Raw genomic sequence first — 23,505 nt, forward strand, 5'->3', positions numbered from 1 at the left:
ACTTTCCACTGTAGAGTTTATGTCATCTTATCATTGATGAGAATGTCTGAGATGACAACCGAACTGACATCATATTCATTAAGTACTACTGCATATGTTCAATTGTTCGGATTACCAGAATATAGTTCATTTCCCCCCACCTTCTGATGTTCCCCGAATCTCTATGTTAACCAAGGGTTTTGCAAATGTAACCTCAGTAGGGTAGAGAGAGGAAAAATGGGGGAAGAGGTATTTATGACTGTCATAAACTTATCCCCCAGGCCAATGTCATGACAACATGAAGGAGACATTGTTTCATTGGTAAGCCATTCTAGTACTCAGTGGTCCTGTCATACGGTATACCCATGGGCAACACCAGGCCAGCCAACGACACCTCTCCCTCCAGGCATAGGACTCGTTGTTAGGAAGACTTGAAAATGTCTTCTTGACATGACTCTCTTCAGTGCTCCACTGTGAATGTTCTTGGAGGAACATCAAGATTGTATCTTACACTGCTATATTACTTTCAATTAAATGGAACTATGGTTACTGAGCTAACACCGTGTTCAGTTGCATTCAATTATAACCATGTGTTGAACCAAACAACAGGCTATAGAGAACACCTGGAGTCTACAGTGCCTTCAGAAAGTATTCATACCCCTTGACCATTTCCACATTTTGTTGTGTAACTGCCTGAATTTAAAGTGGATTAAATTGAGATATCTTGTCAGTGGCCTAAACACAATACCCCATAATGTCAAGGGGGAATTATGTTTTTAGACATTTTTACAAATTAAATAAAAATGAAAAGCTGAAATGTCTTGAGCCAATAAGTATTCAACCCCTTTGTTATGGTGAAGTTAATTCAAATCAAATTGTATTAGTCAATGCAAATAGTCCAGGTAGCCATTTGATAAAGTGTACAGCAGTCTTACGGCTTTGGGGTAGAAGCTGTTAAGGAGCCTTTTGGTCCCAGACTTGGCGCTCCAGTACCGCTTGCTGTGCGGAGCTGAGAGAACAGTCTGACTTGAGTGGCTCTAGTCTTTGATATTGTTTAGGGCCTTCCTCTAACACCACCTGGCATAGAGGTCCTGGATGGCAGGAAGCCCTCTGTAGCGCCTTGGGGTCGGATGAAGAGCAGTCGGATGCCGAGCAGTTGCCATACCAAGCGGTGATGCAACCAGTCAGAATGCTCTCAACAGTGCAGCTGTAGAACCTTTTGAGGATCTGAGGTCTCATACCAAATCTTTTCAGCCTCCTGAGGGGGAATAGGCATTGTCGTGACCTCTTCATGACTGTCTTGGTGTGTTTGGATCATGATAGGTCCTTCGTGATGTGGACACCAAGGAACTTCAAGTTCTCAACCCGCTCCACTACAGCCCTGTAGATGTCAATGGGGGCATGCTTGGCCCGCATTTTCCTGTAGTCCACAATCAGCTCCTTTGTCTTGCTCACATTGAGGTCAGGTCTCTCTATAGGTGGTCTCATCATTTGTGATCAGGCATACCACCTTCGTGTCGTCGGCAAACTTAATGGAGTTGGAGTCATGTGTGTCCACGCAGTCATGGGTGAACAGGGAGTACAGGAGGGTCAGCATGGCGGATGTGTTGTTGCCTACCCTCACCACCTGGGGGCAGCCTGTAAGGAAGTCCAAGATCCAGTTGCAGAGGGAGGTGTTCAGTCCAAGGACCCTCAGCTTAGTGATGAGCTTGGAGGGCACTATGGTGTTGAATGCTGAGCTGTAGTCAATGAACAGCATTCTCACGTAGGTGTTCCTTTTGTCCAGGTAGGAAAGGGCAGTGTGGAGGGCAATAGAGATTGTGTCACCTGTGGATCGTTTGGTGCGGTATGTGATTTGGAATGGGTCCAGGGATTCTGGGATGATGGTGTTGATGTGAAACATGACCAGCCTTTCAAAGCATTTAATGGCTACAGATGTGAGTGCTGCAGGGCGTTAGTCATTTAGGCAGGCTACCTTGGCGTTGAGCACAGGGACTATGGTGGTCTGCTTGAAACATATACAGTTGAAGTCAGAAGTTTACATACAATTAGGTTGGAAACATTAAAACTTGCTTTTCAACCACTCAACAAATGTCTTGTTAACAAACTATAGTTTTGGCAAGTCGGTTATGATATCTATTTTGTCATGACACAAGTAATTTTTCCAACAATTGTTTACAGACAGATTATTTCACTTATAACTCACCGTATCACAATTCCAGTGTGTCAGGACTTTAGATACACTAAGTTGACTGTGCCTTTAAACAGTTTGGAAACTTCCAGAAAATAATGTCATTGCTTTAGAAGCTTCTTGACATCATTTGAGTTAATTGGCGGTGTACCTGTGGATGTATTTCAAGGCCTACCTTCAAACTCAGTACTTATTTGCTTGACATCATGGGAAAATCAAAAGAAATCAGCCATTACCTCAGAAAAAAAATTGTAGACCTCCACAAGTCTGGTTCATCCTTGGGAGCAATTTCCAAATGCCTGAGGGTACCACGTTCATCTGTACAAACAATGGTACGCAAGTATAAACACCATGGGACCATGCAGCCGCCAAACCGCTCCTAGAGATGAACGTACTTTGGTGCGAAAAGTGCAAATCGATTCCAGAACAACAGCAAAGGACCTTGTGAAGATGCTGGAGGTAACGGGTACAAAAGTATCTATATCCACAGTAAAATTAGTTATATTTTGACGTAACCTGAAAGGTTACTCAGCAAGGAAGAAGCCACTGCTCCAAGACCTCCATAAAAAAGCCAGACTACGGTTTGCAACTGCACATGGGGACAAAGATCGTACTTTTTGGAGAAATGTCTTCTGGTCTGATGAAACAAAAATATAACTATTTTGCCATAATGACCTTTATTATATTTGGAGGAAAAAGGGGGATGCTTGCAAGCCGAAGAACACCATCCCAACCGTGAAGCACGGGGGTGGCAGCATCATGTTGTGGGGGTGCTTTGCTGCAGGAGGGACTGAGGCATTTCACAAACTAGATGGCATCATAAGGCAGGAAAATGATGTGGATATATTGAAGCAACATCTCAAAACATCAGCCAGGAAGTTAAAGCTTGGTCACAAATGGGTCTTCCAAATGGACAATGACCCCAAACATACTTCCAAAGTTGTGGCAAAATGGCTTAAGGACAACAAAGTCAAGGTATTGGAGTGGCCATCACAAAGCCCTGACCTCAATCCTTTAGAACATTTGTGGTCAGAACTGAAAAAGTGTGTGCGAGCAAGGAGGCCTACAAACCTGACTCAGTTACACCAGCTCTGTCAGGAGGAATGGGCCGAAATTCACCCAACTTATTGTGGGAAGCTTGTGGAAGGCTACGTGAAACGTTTGACCCAAGTTAAACAATTTATAGGCTATGCTACCAAATACTAATTGAGTGTATGTAAACTTCAGACCCACTGACATTTCACATTCTTAAAATAAAGTGGTGCTCCTAACTGACCTAAGACAGGGAATATTTACTAGGATTAAATGTCAGGAATTGTGAAAAACTAGTTTGAATTTATTTGGCTAAGGTGTATGTAAACCTCCGACTTCAACTGTAGGTATTACAGATTGGGTCAGGGAGAAGTTGAAAATGTCAGTAAAGACACTTGCCAGCTGGTTAGAGCATGCTCTGTGTACACATCCTGGTAATCCATCTGGCCTTGTGGCCTTGTGAATGTTAACCTGTTTAAAGGTCTTACTCACATCGGCTAAGGAGAGCGTGAACACACAGTCGTCCGGAACAGCTAGTGCTCTCATGCATGGTTCAGTGTTGCTTGCCTCGAAGCGAGCATAGACTGTATTTAGCTTGTCTGGTATGCCCACGTTACTGGGCAGCTCATGGCTGGATTTCCCTTTGTAATCCATGATAGTTTGCAAGCCCTGCCACATCCAAGAATAATCACAGTCGTTGTAGTAGGATTCGATTTTAGTCCTGTATTGATGCTTTGCCTGTTTGATGCTTTGTCAGAGTGTGAAGCTGGATTTCTTATTAGCGTCCGGATTAGTGTCCCGCTCCTTGAAAGCAGCGGCTCTAGCCTTTAACTCAGTGCAGATGTTGCCTGTAATCCATGGCTTCTGGTTGGGATATGTATGTACGATCACTGTGGGTACGAAGTCGTAGAGACACTTATTAATGAAGCCGGTGACTGATATTCTCCTCAATGCCATCAGCTGAGTCCCGGAACATATTCCAGTGTGTGCTAGCGAAGCAGTCCTGTAGTTTAGGATTCACTTCATCGGACCACTTCTGCATTGAGTACATCACTGGCACTTCCTGTTTCAGTTTTTGCTTGTAAGCAGGAATCAGGGCGATATAGTTATGGTCAGATTTGCCAAATGGAGGCCTTTGTATGCGACGCTGTGTGTGGAGTAAAGGTGATCTATAGTTTTTTTCCCCTCTAGTTGCACATGTGACATGCTGCTAAAAATGAGTTAAAACAGATTTCAGTTTTCCTGCATTAAAGTCCCTGGCCATTAGGAGTGCCGCCTCTGGATGTGCATTTTCTTGTTAACTTATGGCCTTATACAGCTCGTTGGGTGCGGCCTTAGTGCCAGAATCGATTTGTGGTGGTAAATAGACATCTACGGAGAATATAGATGAAAACGCTCTTGATACAGTGCCTTGCGAAAGTATTCGGTCCCCTTGAACTTTGCGACCTTTTGCCACATTTCAGGCTTCAAACATAAAGATATAAAACTGTATTTTTTTGTGAAGAATCAACAACAAGTGGGACACAATCGTGAAGTGGAACGACATTTATTGGATATTTCAAACTTTTTTAACAAATCAAAAACTGAAAAATTGGGCGTGCAAAATTATTCAGCCCCTTTACTTTCAGTGCAGCAAACTCTCTCCAGAAGTTCAGTGAGGATCTCTGAATGATCCAATGTTGACCTAAATGACTAATGATGATAAATACAATCCACCTGTGTGTAATCAAGTCTCCGTATAAATGCACCTGCACTGTGATAGTCTCAGAGGTCCGTTAAAAGCGCAGAGAGCATCATGAAGAACAAGGAACACACCAGGCAGGTCCGAGATACTGTTGTGAAGAAGTTTAAAGCCGAATTTGGATACAAAAAAATTTCCCAAGCTTTAAACATCCCAAGGAGCACTGTGCAAGCGATAATATTGAAATGGAAGGAGTATCAGACCACTGCAAATCTACCAAGACCTGGCCGTCCCTCTAAACTTTCAGCTCATACAAGGAGTAGTCTGATCAGAGATGCAGCCAAGAGGCCCATGATCACTCTGGATGAACTGCAGAGATCTACAGCTGAGGTGGAAGACTCTGTCCATAGGACAACAATCAGTCGTATATTGCACAAATCTGGCCTTTATGGAAGAGTGGCAAGAAGAAAGCCATTTCTTAAAGATATCCATAAAAAGTGTTGTTTAAAGTTTGCCACAAGCCACCTGGGAGACACACCAAACATGTGGTAGAAGGTGCTCTGGTCAGATGAAACCAAAATTGAACTTTTTGGCAACAATGCAAAACGTTATGTTTGGCGTAAAAGCAACACAGCTCATCACCCTGAACACACCATCCCCACTGTCAAACATGGTGGTGGCAGCATCATGGTTTGGGCCTGCTTTTCTTCAGCAGGGACAGGGAAGATGGTTAAAATGGATGGGAAGATGGATGGAGCCAAATACAGGACCATTCTGGATGGAGTCTGCAAAAGACTCCTGATGGAGTCTGCAAAAGACCTGAGACTGGGACGGAGATTTGTCTTCCAACAAGACAATGATCCAAAACATAAAGCAAAATCTACAATGGAATGGTTCAAAAATAAACATATCCAGGTGTTAGAATGGCCAAGTCAAAGTCCAGACCTGAATCCAATCGAGAATCTGTGGAAAGAACTGAAAACTGCTGTTCACAAATGCTCTCCATCCAACCTCACTGAGCTCGAGCTGTTTTGCAAGGAGGAATGGGAAAAAATGTCAGTCTCTCGATGTGCAAAACTGATAGAGACATACCACAAGCGACTTACAGCTGTAATCGCAGCAAAAGGTGGCGCTACAAAGTATTAACTTAAGGGGGCTGAATAATTTTGCACGCCCAATTTTTCAGTTTTTGATTTGTTAAAAAAGTTTGAAATATCCAATAAATGTCGTTCCACTTCATGATTGTGTCCCACTTGTTTTTGATTCTTCACAAAAAAATACAGTTTTATATCTTTATGTTTGAAGCCTGAAATGTGGCAAAAGGTCGCAAAGTTCAAGGGGGCCGAATACTTTCGCAAGGCACTGTAAATAGTGTGGTCTACAGCTTATCTTGAGGTACTCTATCTCAGGCGAACAAAACCTCAAGACTTCTTTAATATTAGAGATTGTGCACCAGCTGTTGTTGACAAAGAAACATACACCACCCCCCTGATCTTACTGGAGGCTGCTGTTATTTCTTGCCGATGCATGGAAAACCCAGCTAACTGTATATTATCCATGTCCTTGTTCTGCCACTACTCAATGAAATATGGGAAATTACAGTTTTTAATGTCCCATTGATAGGATAGTCTTGAACGGAGCTCATCCAGTTTATTCTCCAGTGATTGCACGTTTGCCAGTAGAACGGAGGGTAAAGGCGGACTATCCACTTGCTGATGCAGTCTCACCATACATCTGGATCTTCGACCTCTGTAACGACGTCTCCTCTTCATACGAATGACGGGGTATTGGACCTGGTCCGGGAGGAGCAGTACTGTATATCCTTCGCGTCCAACACATTAAAGAAAAAATACTTGTCCAGTTCAAGGTGAGTAATCGCTGTTCTGATGTCCTGAAGCTCTTTTCGGTCATAGGAAACATTATGTACAAAAAAATTAAAAAGAAAGCTCCCCAAAAACACACAAAATAGCATAATTTGTCAGGAACCTGTAAAATAAGGAAGCTTGTACAGAATAAAAATATTCCAAAACATGCATCTTGTTTGCAATAAGGCACGAAAGTAAAACTGCAAAAAATGTGGCAAAGAAATTAACTCTATGTCCTGAATTCAAAGTGTTATGTTTGGGGCAAATCCAACACAACATATCACTGAGTACCACTCTTCATATTTTCAAGCATGGTGGTGGCTGCTTGTCATCGGCAAATACTAGAGAGTTAATTAGGATAAAACTAAACGGAACAGAGCTAAGTACAGGCAGAATCCTAGAGTAAACCCTGGTTCAGTTTGCTTTCCACCAGACACTGGCAGACAAATTCACCTTTCAGCAGGAGAAAACCCTCAAATGCAAGGTCAAATATATACAAGTTGCTTACCAAGACAACATAGAATATTCCTGAGTGGCCTAGTTACAGTTTTGACTTAAATCATCTTGAAAATATATGTCAAAACTTGAAAATGGCTGTCATACAATGGTCAACAACCAACTAACAGAATCTTTTAAAGAATAATGTGCCAACATTGAAGTATCCAGGTGTGAAAAGCTCTTACTTAGAGAGACAGATGTAATCGCTGCCAAATGTGATTCTATTGACTCAGGGGTGTGAATACTTATATAAATTAGATATTTAATTTTCAATAAATGAGCAAAAATGTCAAATATGTTTTCACTTTGTCATTATGGGGTATTATGTGTAGATCGGTGAGAAAGAAAATCTATTTATCCATTTTGAATTCAGGCTGTAACACAACACAATGTACAATAAGTTAAGGGGAATGAATACTTTCTGAACATTGGCTTGTAGAAACAATATTCAAGTAGACAGATTTAATGCCTGGCCAAAATGGAAAGTTCTCGTTTGATAGCTTCACATTAGAGGAAAGCGGGGGAAATGAGAACGTAAATGGCCTTTATTACCTAGTAGAGTTAATAGACCCCATCATCTTGCTTGACAAGGTAAGTGCTCGACTTGACAGATGGATATAGATTAATAAAGAACTAAATAGATACACCAAATAGCCAATGCCATTGTCTTTTGTAAAAACGGCTGCAGTGGTAATGCGTAAGTAGCTTTTAATTTCACTTCAGAAAAGTGGTCAGAACCATTGTGTTGTTGCCAGGTAATTGGGCCATTTCAGCTGTCCCTGAGAAGGAGTTTATGTCATGGCTCTGTAGGGAAAAATATGTCATGTTTAGAATAAAAGAAGGAGTTGAGAGGCAATGGAGGAGATGGGATTTTTAGCTAGTTACCTTAAAGCTAGAATCCTTCGTTGCTACATCCATTTTTGGATGTAAATATTTATGATATAAACCCATTGATTCTTGAAGAATATAACTTAGAAATGCCTCATGAGCTTAGTTTAACTGCCATACCCCATCAGAACTGAAAATATAAGCTTGTTTTACTACAAAGTGTAAATATCTTAAGTGTAAACAAACACTGTATATATAGCCTTTCTCCAGCCCCATCCCTTAGCTTTTTAGCGAAACAGCGGGAGGGACCGCGGGGCAAACACTTTGTTACTGTTTCAATTAAGGATTCTAGCTGAATGAGTTGGCTAGATCAGCGTTATTAAACCGGGGGTCTGTGGACCCCTAGCACTACTGCTGGGGGTCAGCAAAAAAATAAAATACTTGATAAGACAAGACGTGGATTTTTTGATGGGGGTCCCTGGGTCACCGGTTTGCCTGGGAGGGGGCAAGAAAAGGTTGGAAGACCCCTGGGCTATATTGAAAGGGTAATGGTGTGAGTGTACACCACTGTCCTTTTAACGGAGTCACAGGGGATGGGAGGTTGGTTCAAATAGTGCCCCCCCGACAGTTCAGAGTAAAGGAAATCTCTGTTGAGGAGAGAGTTAGTTGTGGTTCAGTGAAGGGGCCATTAGACCTTATTCAGGCTGGAGTGACAGAGCTGACAGGAACCCTGATTGATGCACCGCTCTGTAACTCCTCTCCTCTCAGACACAGTGGTGTGTGTTCTCATGCATACCCGATTTACCACCAACCAAAGACCAGCTTACTTATTAGAACCATTCAGTTAAATGTAAAAGATGATATTACATATTATTTTACCATTGCCTTTAACGGTTTATGCATTCTCAACTGTAGTCTGAGGAAGTCTTTAGGAGAGTGGGTCAGTGGGAGCCATGAATTCAATGAATTAAAGCAGAGGTGCAGATTCAATGGCATGAAATAAATCAGCTAATGTGGGCAACATATTAACATGTACACTCCAATGTCTGCATACTCTTCCAGAACTGTGGCAGAGTAACTGACATTAGCGGATGATAGAAGCTCACAGAGAACAGTGCCAAACCTTCTACTCTGGCAAGACTCTCGAGGCTTCTCTCCAGCCCATGACAGTGTGTGCTCAGGGGAATGGTTCTTACACACACATGTAAAACATGTCTACTGTTCCATGGGTAGTAGGATATGTCTGGCCAGAAGTTGCTTTAGTCCACATAAAGGGATCCATGTTAACTTGAGCCTCTCATAAAGACCAGTAAACCGTGTCAATTTGTAGAGAGATACTTGGTTCTTTGTTCCATCAGTGGACACTTTGAAAGTATTTGGATCCATCAGACAGACTATTGAATTCCCAAACCGGAAATTTGTCATAGCTCTTGCCGTGTCTTTGGCTATGCCGGATTAAGTGATATGACATGCTATTCTATAAAATCCTTTCTCTGTAATTAATATTACCTGATTGAGCTAATCATGTAAATGTAATTAACTAGAAAGTCGGGGCACCATGGAATAATATTTATAGAGCTGTTATCTTCCGAATAAACTCTTAAAGACCTAGTAATATTTTACATCAATAGAAGTCAATATTAATCGTCACCTTATTTCAGTCTCATCTGAAAGTTGTAAATTCTTGGCTAACAAGTTGAATCACCAATACAAAATTGGGTTTAATTATTTATTTACTAAATTCCTAACTAATCACACAGAATTACATATACACACAATGAATCATACCTTGATTACAAATTAAGTCATAAAGGAAAAGGTCCCTAACATACGGAACAGATATGACAGCTGGTTACAAAAAGAAAAGGGGTCTGGGTTTGAGTGAAAGAGCGGGAAGACTGAAGAACAAAGGGAGAAGCTATGTCTCTATCGGGCCATAGGCAGCTACTCTATCGTAAATACAGAATCTTATGCATTCTAAATTACCGCCCATTTGGAAAAGGAAAATGCAATAAATATTTACTCTGAGCTGGTAGGTTGGTCGTAGATGCTGGTCGTGTTGGCCAACAGATCTTCCTGTCCTTGTAAGAATGTCTCTGGTGGTAAATTGGATACGTTGTAGTAACGTTGTTGGTGGTAGATGGGATACTCTGTCTGTTCTTTCCTAGCCCACGTTTGCAGCTGCTGTTGCTAACTCAACTGCTAGGAGGTATCACTTCTGTAGTGAATAAGAGTTCAAAGTTCATACCATTCTCAACCAAAGCTCACGCTGAGGCTGTAGTTCTGTAGTTATTATCTGAATCCTTGTGACATCGGACCGTCATCCTAATGTACCCGGAACAGGAGGTAACATTTTCATCAAGGGCTTATATAGTGGAGGGAGAAGGGTGTGTTTGTTAGTTTACAGCCCATGTCTCTTCACAGGGGCGGGCCACTGATTGAGCAGACCTCTAACCTTTGAAAACCCAAATCTCTCATTTGGAAGCTAAAATAACATTTCATCTTTTCACCAATAATTTTATATTTAAACATTTGAATTGCACAACAATTCCTTGTGAATCTGATAACTATAATGTGTAGACTTTCCCAGATACAGTTTAGGTCGTCCTGTCATCAGTCATAATGTCTCAGATGACAACCGAACTGACATCATATTCGTACCAACGCATATTTTCATCTGGTTCTATTACCGAAATATGGTTCCTTTCCCTCCACTTGTTTGATGTTCCCAGACTCTCTGTTTAACTCTCTGTTTAACAAAGGCTATTCCCTCTGTAGAGTCAAGAGAGAGGGAAGGGAGAAAGGTATTTATGGGGGGGTCATAAACCTTACCCACAGGCCAACGTCATGACACTCTTTCACAAACTGTACTAATCGTTGAACAGCTTCAGACGCTTACTCATAGACACGGCTTGCTGCAGTAGTAAGACTGCATTTAAATTTCTCATGGAATATATTTTCCTGCCGTTTTGAATCTGTGAATATTAACCTCTAGTGTCGAGCAATCCCGTATCCGGGAGCGTAATCATAGCCTCAAGCTCATTAGCATAACGCAACGTTAACTATACATGAAAATCGCAAATGAAATGAAATAAATACATTGGCTCACAAGCTTAGCCTTTTGTTAACAACACTGTCATCTCAGATTTTCAAAATATGCTTTTCAACCATAGCTACACAAGCATTTGTGTAAGAGTATTGATAGCTAGCATAGCATTAAGCCTAGCATTCAGCAGGCAACATTTTCACAAAAACAAGAAAAGCATTCAAATAAAATAATTTACCTTTGAAGAACTTCGGATGTTTTCAATGAGGAGACTCTCAGTTAGATAGCAAATGTTCAGTTTTTCCAAAAATATTATTTGTGTAGGAGAAATCGCTCCGTTTTGTTCATCACGTTTGGCTAAGAAAAAACCCTGAAAATTCAGTCATTACAACGCCAAACCTTTTTCCAAATTAACTCCATAATATCGACAGAAACATGACAAACGTTGTTTAGAATCAATCCTCAAGGTTTTTTTCACATATCTATTCGATGATAAATCATTCGTGGCAGTTTGGTTTCTCCTCTGAACCAAATGGAAAAATGCACAGAAAGCACAGAAAGCCATGCTCTTGTGTTTTGGTCAGTTTGTCTCCTGTGCCCTATAAGGACATTTGGAAATTGCATCTGAACCAACATCTGGTAAATAAGAAAACAAGAAACAGATGGAAATATTGCACTAGGTGAGATAACAGGGTATCTGTCTCTGTGTGAGGGATCCCTGATGCTCCACTCTGAGTAGAGGCATTATCTAGAGCAATAAAACATTCACCCAGAGCGAGAAAACGAGTGAGAACAAGTGAGAGAGAGGGACAGACAGAGCAATGCATACAGAAAGAAAAGGCAGAGAAAGAAGGAGAAAATATTTTTTGTAGTACAACCGAAATACTTTTATTTCATGTAGCTTGAATCCAAATTGGTGAAGGAAACAGGGTCATCATCAACATTACATTAAACGTTGGCTGTAATGAGACTTTCCTAATGATGAAGTCTCTGACAAAAAGGTAACATTGCTTTATCTGATATGTGAAGAATCACTGTACCTTTCCTCCAACAAGCTCTGCCTTATTCTTGTGGGAAACAGTGTTGGAATATGGAGATCCTGCTTCATCCTTTAGGTGTCCTGTGGGACATTCTTACCTTGTGAGGAATGCGGGTGTTCAGGAGATTGGAACACTGACAGTTTTACCACCCTTATCTTGCTTGTTCAAATCCTCCTCTACACTTTTCTCTCCTTGTAAATCCACACACATCTTGGAGACATAAAAAGAACAACACGCTGAGGCAAGCCTTTTGAGAGCTCTGCTAGTTTACTTCAGCCAATAAAAATTGATCGGTTACAGGAAGCCCAATATTTCAAAAATTATGATGAAGACATCAATGTCAGTGTAGTAACTTAGCATCGGCCTCACTCAGTGTCATTGTTTATGGAGATTTTGGAGTCCTTTAAAAAAAAATCCAGGGCATCATCGTATTGATAGTTTCAGCATGACAATCAGAAAAATAACATGCATTATCAATAATAGCAGCAAACTATTGAATTTCACGGCTTGCCAGTGGAGGTTGAGGCAGTTAACAGCAGTTGTAAGAGCAACAACCCAGACGCATGTCTTTTTATGTGAGGGATGCGTCATCACACTTAGTAGAGGAAATGTCGGATGGCTTTTTTGTAGAGTTTTTAAATATGTAACTCAGACAGCCATAATTCTGAGCTGAGCATGAAGTCTAGTCTAGCGTGGCAGATTTATTTTCTTAGAGAACTAACAATGTTTTTTCTTCCTCTCTGATTTGGCTCCTAATTCACTCAGCCTAGTGCCAGCCACAGTTAGAGAGGATGGGGAACACACAGATACACACACACACACACACACACACACACACATTTGTTTTATTATCCTTGTGGGGACCAAACAATTGACTTCCATTCAAAATCCTATTTTCCTTAACCTAAACCTAACCCTACCTTGACCCTAAACCTCAAACCCTAATTGTAACCTAACCAATTCTAACCCCTAAGCCTAAAATAGCATTTTTCCTTGTGGGCACTCACTCACTCACTCACTCACTCACTCACTCACTCACTCACTCACTCACTCACTCACTCACACTTGTCAAAATAATAGGGTTTGGCCTGATTCGTTCACCCCTCACCATAAACCCTGTGGGCTCCAAAAATATATAACATTTGTGTTAGGGAGATTCCATTCCACTTAGCTAGAGTTTCACTCACTTAAACATAGCTTCATATCTCATAGTCCAAAAACCAAATCCGCAAATGAAATTAAATAAAAAATGAATTGAATAGATTAAAAAGCAGGCCCTTTGAGGCAAGGAAAGCAGCACATTTGAAACAGTCTGAATGATAGGAAGTGCTGGGGGCCTGTAGACTGCTGCCTCACCGCTAGCCAGGCTCAGCGTATTGATAACGCGGTGCAAAGCTGGAGCAGTGGTGCGTGAAAGAGAGCCAGAGAGCCTCCTCTCGCTGACTGATGACTATCCCCCCCTCTTTTAGCCAGAGCAGCAGTGCACAGACAACCGCTTAACATGACCAACATCTCTCCCTGCTGCTGCTACAGTAAGGATGCTCAGTCACATAGAATTGCCGGGATGTAAGACATTCATACAAACAGATACACCATTAGATGCTATGGGGGTAATATCCTACACTCCTCCCTCCATCCCTGGTCGAGGGCTTGCTGTGGTGCCCTCCACCCTCCCTGGGTTAAGATGATGGGTTGTTGGAGATGGTGGCCTGGGGGATTGTGGTGGTAGCAGAGAGAGAGAGAGGAAATTGAATGGGCTGAATGGGTTTAATTCATAAAACATGTTATGGGCATTTCAACTTTATTGCTGTCTGTAAGGGGAAAGGAGGGCTGCAAATCAAATGTGCTATAAAGTGAGCTCAGTTCGATGCCATAGAATTGTTGTAATAGAAATACTATGACCAAGGATACCTCAGTACTACTTAACGGAATGGTATGACGACATCATACGTCTGTAGTGTTTCCTAAGAGATTTGAAAGCCATTCAATTAAATGAGACTCTTCAGTCAAGCATGCTTTTTCATACAGTTTCAGCACAGAAGGCCTTTATTTCATAACATTGATCAAACATGTAGGATGTTTGCAATACCAAAGAGTAAGGAAGCATCCATACAGGTGACATTGCCCCATCTGTCTGTTCCCTTAGCTCCTTCCATGGTTCCCATCATGCACCAGGTCAGCTCCACCATGAAGAGCTTCACATTGTCATGGCCACAACCTGAGCAGCCCAATGGAATCATCCTGGACTATGAACTGAGGTACTATGAAAAGGTAAGACAACATTTTAATAATTAATGTCTGTAATAAGAACTAAAATACACGAGCAGATCATTATGTCCACCAGAGGCATCTCTTTTACGTTCAATGGAAAGACACCCAGAAGGTTGTCTCTATTGGGTGAATCTTCTGGGCGGGTATTGGTCTACCAAGCTTGCTAGGAATATTAGCCTTTATGCCATTATCCTTTCAACCATGGGACTCAATATTCATGTGTTATTATACTTGACACGTTTACTCTAATTTTATTGTACCCTCTGATTTTTGAGTCATTCCCCTCGTTACCTTGGAGAGTGTGCATCCGAGAATGCATTTGCAACCTTGATAATTATCCATTAATTGCGTTTAACCGGCGTCTTCTTTGGATGAGCACAGAGCACTGGGTTGCTAGGATACTGGCGTGCTTGGACCTATTTTGTGTGAAAGGTGTCCTCTCAGTCTGGGTCTTTCGCCAACCCTGTCTGACCTGTGGCTCCTCCACACAGCCTTTCCCCCCCTGAGTAGAGGCAGCACACATAGCCTTTCAACTCTATATCATTAGGTAGTAAATATGCAGCTTCCCCCATGCTTAGAGAGGGCTGCCCTGTGGTCTCGCTAACCTTATATCCACTCCATTGCCCTAACCTCCCTCTGTCTCTCTCAGCTTCCTCTATATCTCCCTACTTCCTCTTTCTCTCACTCTGTTTTACACTGTTTTTTCATTGTTGTTTCCATTTCCTTTTCATTGTCTCTCTCTGCCTGCTGCACCTCTACAGTCTTCTGTCAGTATCCTTCTCTGGCTCTCGTCTTTTTCTCTCTGATATAGTATGGTCATACCTATGGAGTTCATGGATACGATGTCACTTGTGGTTTCTATTGAAAAGGCTGTGTTGACAGCACTGTACACTCATAAAGCCTGCATTTACTGTATATTATCCAACATAATGCAGTCAAATGTGCTCTTTCAGAGAGTTTGGTCAAAACCCTCTCTGTCCTCTGATGACTTAGTTGTTTTCCTGGTCAATCAGTGAAAGGTTGTTATTAATAAGAACTTCATATGTCCAGTTCTGAGAGCATGAGAAGATGGAGGCTAGCTGGCCTATTTAAACAGGCTAAGTTGCATTAAAGATATTGAGTGTTCTGTATGTCAAAGACAACTAGCAATTTTAGCATTCTTACTTTTAATGGACGGGGTTGTTTTCATCAGTCTGTGTCTATATTTGTGTGCCTGCCCCCATCCCCCAAGCCAGGGATGGGCAACTGGGATAACCCTTTTGTAGGCCTGCGGACAATCAGCAGGAACAATGCAAAAGTAATTCTGCTTTGAAAGTTGATACATTTGTAACCTCACTTTTGAGAAAATGGCCCTTGAATGTTTTTGGTACCTACTGGAGAGCTCTTCTACACCCATTCAGCATCATTCACACTCTTTTAAGCTTGAGCGCCACCCATCTCTTTAAGGATTCACATGTACTAAACAACCAAAGATTTCAAGACCAAAGTCTGTGAATTTACCAACTACCTCTATCGACAGTTGTTGCAGAGACATCATAAACATTATATTGAAATAGTATAATAGTTACTTGCATAGTGGAGTATTTTGTTTAGACATGTAGCTAGCTAGCTAAACAATGAACCATAATCCCAACTCATAATGTTACTACCCTGCATGAACCCGCAGGTAGCTAACCAATCAGGTTCAATGTTAGCTAGCTAACATTAGGCTATAACTAGCAATGCAAATGGCTCTGAGATACAAATAATATTACTTCACCGATCATACACGTAACATAAGATAGCTAGCTAACGTTAGCTAGATAGCTAACAGTACACTTTCTGACAAACTAGAAACATGTAATATCTGAAAATGTTGCTAGCTAGACTCTCTTACCCGTATACATGGATGGACATTTCTCCCTCTCTGTCACGGATGCCATGGTTGCTCTTAGTTTGAAGATGTAATTCGGAGCCTTCTGTGTTCTCTTGTCGACTCCGTCTGCATATTTGCAATCAAACGCCAGAATTTTCTCAATCTCCTTAGCTATCATACTCTACATGGCAGACCAATCCTAACTCATCTCTCGGCATGTCCAATCATGGCTAGTGGGAAGCGGCCTTTTCCCATGGCTAAACCAGCTAGGCTCGTAATTTTATTTGTATTTACAAATGACATATACGTTTGTTATTAAGGCACATGAAAGTTCACATCCCCAAAAAAACATTTTGATAAAAAAATAAAGTTTACGTTCAAATGGTGCAAAAATAGAAACGTCCTCTCACTGTCAACTGCGTTTATTTTCAGCAAACTTAACGTGTAAATATTTGTATGAACATAACAAGATTCAACAACTGAGACATTAACTGAACAATTTCCACAGACATGTGACTAGCAGAAATTGAATAATGTGTCCCTGAACAAAGGGGAGGGGTTTGGCCACCAGCTGCATTAAGTACTGCAGTGCATCTTCTCCTCATGGACTGCACCAGATTCATCAGTTATTGCTGTGAGATGTTACCCCACTCTTCCACCAAGGCACCTGTAAGTTTCTTCGCTGGCCATGGCGGAACACTGACATTCCTGTCTTGCAGGAAATCACGCACGGAACGAGCAGTATGGCTGGTGGCATTGTCATGCTGGATGGTCATGTCAGGATGAGCCTGCAGGAAGGGTTCCACATGAGGGAGGAGGATGTCTTCCCTGTAATGCACAGCGTTGAGATTGCCTGCAATGACAACAAGCTCAGTCCGATGATGCTGTGACACACCGCCCCAGACCATGATGGACCCTTCACCTCCAAGTCAATCCCGCTCCAGAGTACAGGCTTCGGTGTAACGCTCATTCCTTTGACAATAAACACAAATCCGACCGTCACCCCTGGTGTGACAAAACCGCGACTCCTCAGTGAAGAGCACTTTTTGCCAGTCCTGTCTGGTCCAGCGACAGTGGGTTTGTGCCCATAGGCGGCGATGTTTCCGGTGATGTCTGGTGAGGACATGCCTTACAACAGGCCTACAAGCCCTCAGTCCAGCCTCTCTCGGCCTATTGCGTACAGTCTGAACACTGATGGAGGGATTGTGTGATCCTGGTGTAACTCGGGCAGTTGTTGTTGCCATCCTGTACCTGTCCCGCAGGTGTGATGTTCGGATGTACCGATCCTGTGCAGGTGTTGTTACACGTGGTCTGCCACTGCGAGGATGATCAATTGTCCATCCTGTCTCCCTGTAGTGCTGTCTTAGGCATCTCACAGTACGGACATTGCAATTTATTGCCCTGGCCACATCTGCAGTCCTCATGACTCCTTGTTGCATGCCTAAGGCATGTTCACGCAGATGAGCAGGGACCTGGGCATCTTTCTTTTGGTGTTTTTCAGAGTCAGTAGAAAGGTACTTTAGTGTCCTAAGTTTTCACAACTGTGACCTTAATTGCCTACCGTCTGTAAGCTGTTAGTTTCTAACGACCATTCCACAGGTGCATGTTCAATAATTGTTTATGGTTCATTGAACAAGCATGGGTATCAGTGCTTAAACCCTTTACAATGAAGAACTGTGGGGTTATTTGGGATTTTTATTAATTATCTTTGGAAGATAGGGTCCTGAAAGTGCTGTTTCTTTTTTTGCTGAGTTTAGTTATGCACAACATACACCTAGTTTTCTGAAACGAGTCACATATTTCAATATAAAGACATACCTTTTTTCATCACAGCGGAAGTCACAGGTTTGTTTGAGGTGGTTCTGTACTGTGTTTCATTTCAGGACTCCCACAGTGGTTCCATAGACACAACATAGTGTTGAACAAACTCATTTCCTCAGAGAGATAATAGTATTATCGTGGAGATAGGGATAGGGATATTTACCTGGATCGCAGCTGTATTGCAAAGAAGAGATGAGGAGAATCAGAGTCCTCAGGGTGGAGAGTCAGAAAAGATGGCCCCACACACACAACGGAAGGAGAATAATACATTCTACTATTACCCCAGGACCAGGTTACACTCCCACACAGAAAATAATGGAGAGAATTCTGGATCAAATTGCAGGAATACGAGTCTGAACGCTTTGTTCTATTTCCATACTTGTTTTATCTACCTGGTCTGCCTAATATGATGGCTTTATCACCTCTGTCTGGGAAACAGGAAAATGTGTCAGAGCTAAAAGTAAAGATGATTTAAAGTTCTTTTTGAAATCATGAACTCATCAGAGTCACACCGCAGTGTATGATGCTTTGCGGTTTACAACATATCTTTCATACAAAAAAAACACAGCCCACGAATAGGGTTCATGCTTCATGAAATGGATAATTATGTATGGAGGGCCAGTATAACACGCTGTTTCCTGTCCTGCCACTCTCTTCCTAGTCCCCCCCCCCCCCATCGGGTATTTCTGTGTTTAATGCCAGTTACTCAGCTGCACTCTCCAGGGAATGTCTGGAGCCATGGGGTTGGTTTAGATTTGGGATCGGGTCTGGATTGCACCATTGGCCAATGAAAACTGATATAAAATCTCTATTCTAGCGAAGGTCTTTTTCTTCCTCCTGCTCTGTGCAGACAATGAAGAAGAGGTGGGCTCCCGATGGGACAGCACACTGATAATGTCAGCACTCCCTGTCACAATATCCTATTATGTAATGCTCTACTCGGTCCGAGTACAAACCCCATTCCGCATTTTCTGCATGTGTGAGGAGAATTCCATTTGCTAGCCTTTGCTGAGGTAGTGGATTTCATCTTGGCCTTCTTGCTGAGCATCAAAGCTGGTGTGATGATAAGCAGTGAGAATATTGGCGTGATGGCAAGGTGGAGTCTGCAATTGAAATTGAAATGGCAAGGGCCAACGAGGCATATTTCATCCGTCAGCTTTGACTGAAGTGCCACGGAACACTGCCAGGCTGAACATTGCCAGGCTGAACACTGCTAGGCTGTTGAGAGTTAAATTCACAGTCCCCCTCCGCAGCTCTGGGAGTCTCCACCCCTCACAAATCTTTAAGAAGGCCAGGCGGGGATAAGGCCAGAGGAGGATGGGTTGGGGCTTCAGAGGGATGGAATTGGGAGTGGTTGTAAAGGGCGGTTCACTGGGTATTTCTGGGGAAGAGAGATAAGTGGCCTTGGGCATTTAAGGAATTCCAGGCATTATACAAAGTCCCCATATCTAATTCTGCACAGGACCTTGTCATTTAGGCAGTGCATGTGCTGAGCGAGGAAGCAGCTATATTTCAGGGGTGAAGTTGCATCTAATTTCTGCTCAGTGTTTTTCTTCTGATAAAGGAAGGTCAGAGCCTCCATTAGCTGAGGAGTGTTACCTTCCTTCCTCTGTCTCTCTCTGTCTCTGTGGGTTGGCTGTTTTTGTGTGTCTGCTGTGTATGCACACACTTTTCCTTTTATAAATTACCACCATGGAGGATACTTACAGTTTGTATGGTCCAGATACTAAAAATGTGTCCAGTCTTTATACAAACCAGAAGACCTAACCTGCCACATACCAAGTCACACATTCTCACTAAACACTTACTAAACACATGCTGAACATGTACATACACTCACGTGTTCAGTAAAAACATCAGCATACAATCCACCTCTCAAACAATATATGTTCTCCCTGTATCCCTTCACTCTGGTCTGAGGCGAAACTGAACACGTCTCACGGTTTTTCCACCTCCTGCTCTTGTTTGCTCTCATCCCTCCACAGAGGAAAGAGTCTGGAAGGAGAGAGACAGAGAGGGATTAAAGCAAACAGAGAAAGAAAAGCAAATGCCATGAGCCCTCTAAGTACACACAATGCCAGTGAAAAGGTGTGTTGTGATGAGCCAACGATCTGAAAGGAGAGATGTGTTGATGATTGATGATGGATTCTAAAACCCGGATCAGCTACCAATATGCTGCACATGGTGAAATATCTAATATGGGGATGTTGTTTGGAACTCTTTTTTTCTCAACACCCCACTCATTGCTCGATGTCCCTATTTCTGATTTTATGTGGCCAAATTAAAAGAGTTCTAAAATTATATACTGTGTGTATGTGAAAAGCCTAATTCCCCTCTATGGCTGTATAAAGATTACAACAGTGGAGGCCAATGTGGATATCCACCATCCAGAATAATCTCATACACAAACATAAAGAGGAATAAGGGCCATTTTGTTATCTAAGCCCACAGGGCAGTATGTAGTGTGTATTAGGATTAGGGGTTGACTCGAGTTGTTACTCCACTGCCTAAAGGCTGCAGGCCCAGTGTGATGAACAGATGTAATATCCTCTAACTCTCTTTCTCCTATTTTTCAATCTCTCCGTTATTGTTACAGGACCACACTGAGTTGAATTCAACCATGGTGCGGAGCCAGACCAACACTGCCCGTGTGGAGGGCCTGAGGCCAAGCATCATGTATGTGGTACAGGTCCGTGCCAGGACGGTGGCAGGCTTCGGCAAATACAGCAGCAAGCAGTGCTTCCAAACCCTGACAGATGGTATGCTCTGTGTGTGTGTGTGTGTGTGTGTGTGTGTGTGTGTGTGTCCACCATGCGGGTCTTTGTGTCTGTGGACTGGGTGTGGGAGTTTGGCTATAGTAATAACTTCAAACATTAACTATCATTACTGCAATACATTTGTATATTTCGACGCAGAGCAGGTGGTGATTTTTTTAAATTAAACAGATATTCCCTTGATATTAGGATTTATTTTTAATATACATATCCCATTGTCTGGATTAAAGTAGTTCCTACTAGAGCCATGTATCCGCAGTGCCTTCAGAAATTATTCACACCCCTTGAATTTTTCCACATATAGTTGTGTTATAAAGTGGGATTAAAATGGATTTAATTGTAATTTTTTTGGTCAACGGTCTACACAAAATACTTTAATGTCAAAGTGGAATAATATTTCATCATTTTTTTAAAAAGGTGTCAAGTTGGTTGTTGAGCTTTGCTAGACAGCCATTTTCAAGTCTTTTCAAGCAGATTTAAGTCAAAACTGTAACTACTGTAGGCCATTCAGGAACATTTAATGTCATCTTGGTAAGTAACTCCAGTGTAGATTTGAGTTTTAGCTTATTGTCCTGCTGAAATGTGAATTTGTCTCCCAGTGTCTGTTAGAAAGCAGACTGAACCAAGTTTACCTCTAGGATTTTGCCTGTGCTTAGATCTAAACCTTTTCTTTTTATTAAAAAAAAACTCACTAGTCCTTGCTGATGACAAGCATACCCATAACATGATGCAGCCACCACCATTCTTAAAAATATGAAAAGTGGTACTCAGTTATGTGTTGTGTTGGATTTGCTCCAAACATAATGCATTGTGTTCAGGACAAAAAGTTAATTTCTTTGCCACATATTATGCAGTTTTACTTATTGCAAACAGGATGCATGTTTTGGAATATATATTTTTTTTGTACAGGCCTTCTTTTCACTCTGTCATTTAGGTTAGTATTGTGGAGTAACTACAATGTTGTTGTTTTATCCTATCACAGCCATTAAACTCTGTAACTGGTTTAAAATCACTTTTGACCTCATGGTGAAATCCTGGAGCAGATTCCATCCTCTCTGTCAACTGAGTTAGGAAGGACTCCTGTATCTTTGTAGTGACTGGGTGTATTGATACACCATCCAAAGTTGAATAAATTCTCCATGCTCAAAGGGATATTCAATGTCTGCTTTTGTATAGTCGATGCAACTTATTAGCTGTCTTGTTAAGCACATTTTTACTCATGAAGTTATTTAGGCTTGCCATAACAAAGGGATTGACTACTTAGTGATTCAAGACAATTTAGCTTTTCATTTTGATTAATTTGTAAACATTTCTAAAAACATAATTCCACTTTGACATTATGGGGAATTTAGTGTAGATCAGTGCCAAAATCTAAATTGAATCCATTTTAAATTCAGGCTGTAACACAACGAAATGTGGAAAAGTCAAGGGGTGTGAATAAATTATGAAGGCACTGTAGAAAATAAATATATGGCTCTGACTAATTCCATTTGTTCGGGGAAATTGCACATTGGAGGTGTTAGCCATAGTGAGTCTGCAGGTGGCACAGCTGCATGGCGTAGTGGAGGAAAGCAGCCAACAGAGAGCCCCTGCAGTGTGGTGTAGCTCGTTAAGGGATCTCTAGCAGCAGCGCCTGCTGAAGACTTGGGGTTGCAGCAGCATCCATTCCCCCCCAAAACAGTTGAGTCATCAGTTTTAGAAAAGTTGTCTGGTCATGAGACTATAAAACTCTGAACCCAATAAAAAGTTGGAAAAATAAAGCTTTTATGCAAATGTTACACCAAAATAAGTCAAAAATATTTGTTATCACTAGGAGCTATTTTGAAAGCTTCCACAAAATGGTATAAGCAATTATAAACCATATGAAAACCACAGAATATGAAAAAGGGTGCTGTTCATTCAAAACACAATATGAATGGTTATATACAGTGGGGCAAAAAAGTATTTAGTCAGCCACCAATTGTGCAAGTTCTCCCACTTAAAAAGATGAGAGAGGCCTGTAATTTACATCATAGGTACACTTCAACTATGAGAGACAAAATTAGAAAAAAAAATCCAGAAAATCACATTGTAGGATTTTTAATGAATGTATTTGCAAAATATGGTGGAAAATAAGTATTTGGTCACCTACAAACAAGCAAGATTTCCTGCTCTCACAGGCCTGTAACAACTTCTTTAAGAGGCTCATCTGTCCTCCAGCTCTTTGGTCTTGGCCATAGTGGAGTTTGGAGTGTGACTGTTTGAGGTTGTGGACAGGTGTCGTTCATACTGATAACAAGTTCACACAGGTGCCATTAATACAGGTAACGAGGGGAGGACAGAGGAGCCTCTTAAAGAAGAAGTTACAGGTCTGTGAGAGCCAGAAATCTTGCTTGTTTGTAGGTGACCAAATACTTATTCTCCACCATGATTTGCAAATAAATTCATGAAAAATCCTACAGTGATTTTCTGGATTTTTTTTCTTCTCATTTTGTCTGTCATAGTTGAAGTGTACCTATGATGAAAATTACAGGCCTCTCTCATCTTTTTAAGTGGGAGAACTTGCACAATTGGTGGCTGACTAAATACTTTTTTGCCCCACTGTACATGATATAGATAAATACTGGAGAATGTGTGATTCACTT

General features: G+C 41.6%; 1 protein-coding gene across 2 annotated transcripts in view; it reads left to right on the forward strand.

The window, feature by feature from the left end:
* LOC110524404 (ephrin type-B receptor 1) overlaps positions 1 to 23,505 on the forward strand; it is a 208,988-nt gene that overhangs the window by 133,959 nt on the left and 51,524 nt on the right. The window contains exons 1-3 of one of the 2 annotated variants that reach the window (XM_090235671.1): positions 6,611 to 6,750; positions 14,307 to 14,431; positions 20,704 to 20,866. In XM_090235671.1, the coding sequence (XP_090091797.1) occupies positions 14,315 to 14,431; positions 20,704 to 20,866 (280 nt within the window). In that variant the 5' untranslated portion in view covers positions 6,611 to 6,750; positions 14,307 to 14,314. Of the gene's footprint in view, positions 1 to 6,610; positions 6,751 to 14,306; positions 14,432 to 20,703; positions 20,867 to 23,505 lie in introns of those variants that run through there. The other variant, XM_021604004.3, reaches the window with a different exon arrangement.

Source organism: Oncorhynchus mykiss, chromosome 5 (assembly GCF_057628025.1).
Source record: "Oncorhynchus mykiss isolate SJ-2025 chromosome 5, ASM5762802v1, whole genome shotgun sequence".
Classification (NCBI taxonomy): Eukaryota; Metazoa; Chordata; class Actinopteri; order Salmoniformes; family Salmonidae; genus Oncorhynchus; species Oncorhynchus mykiss.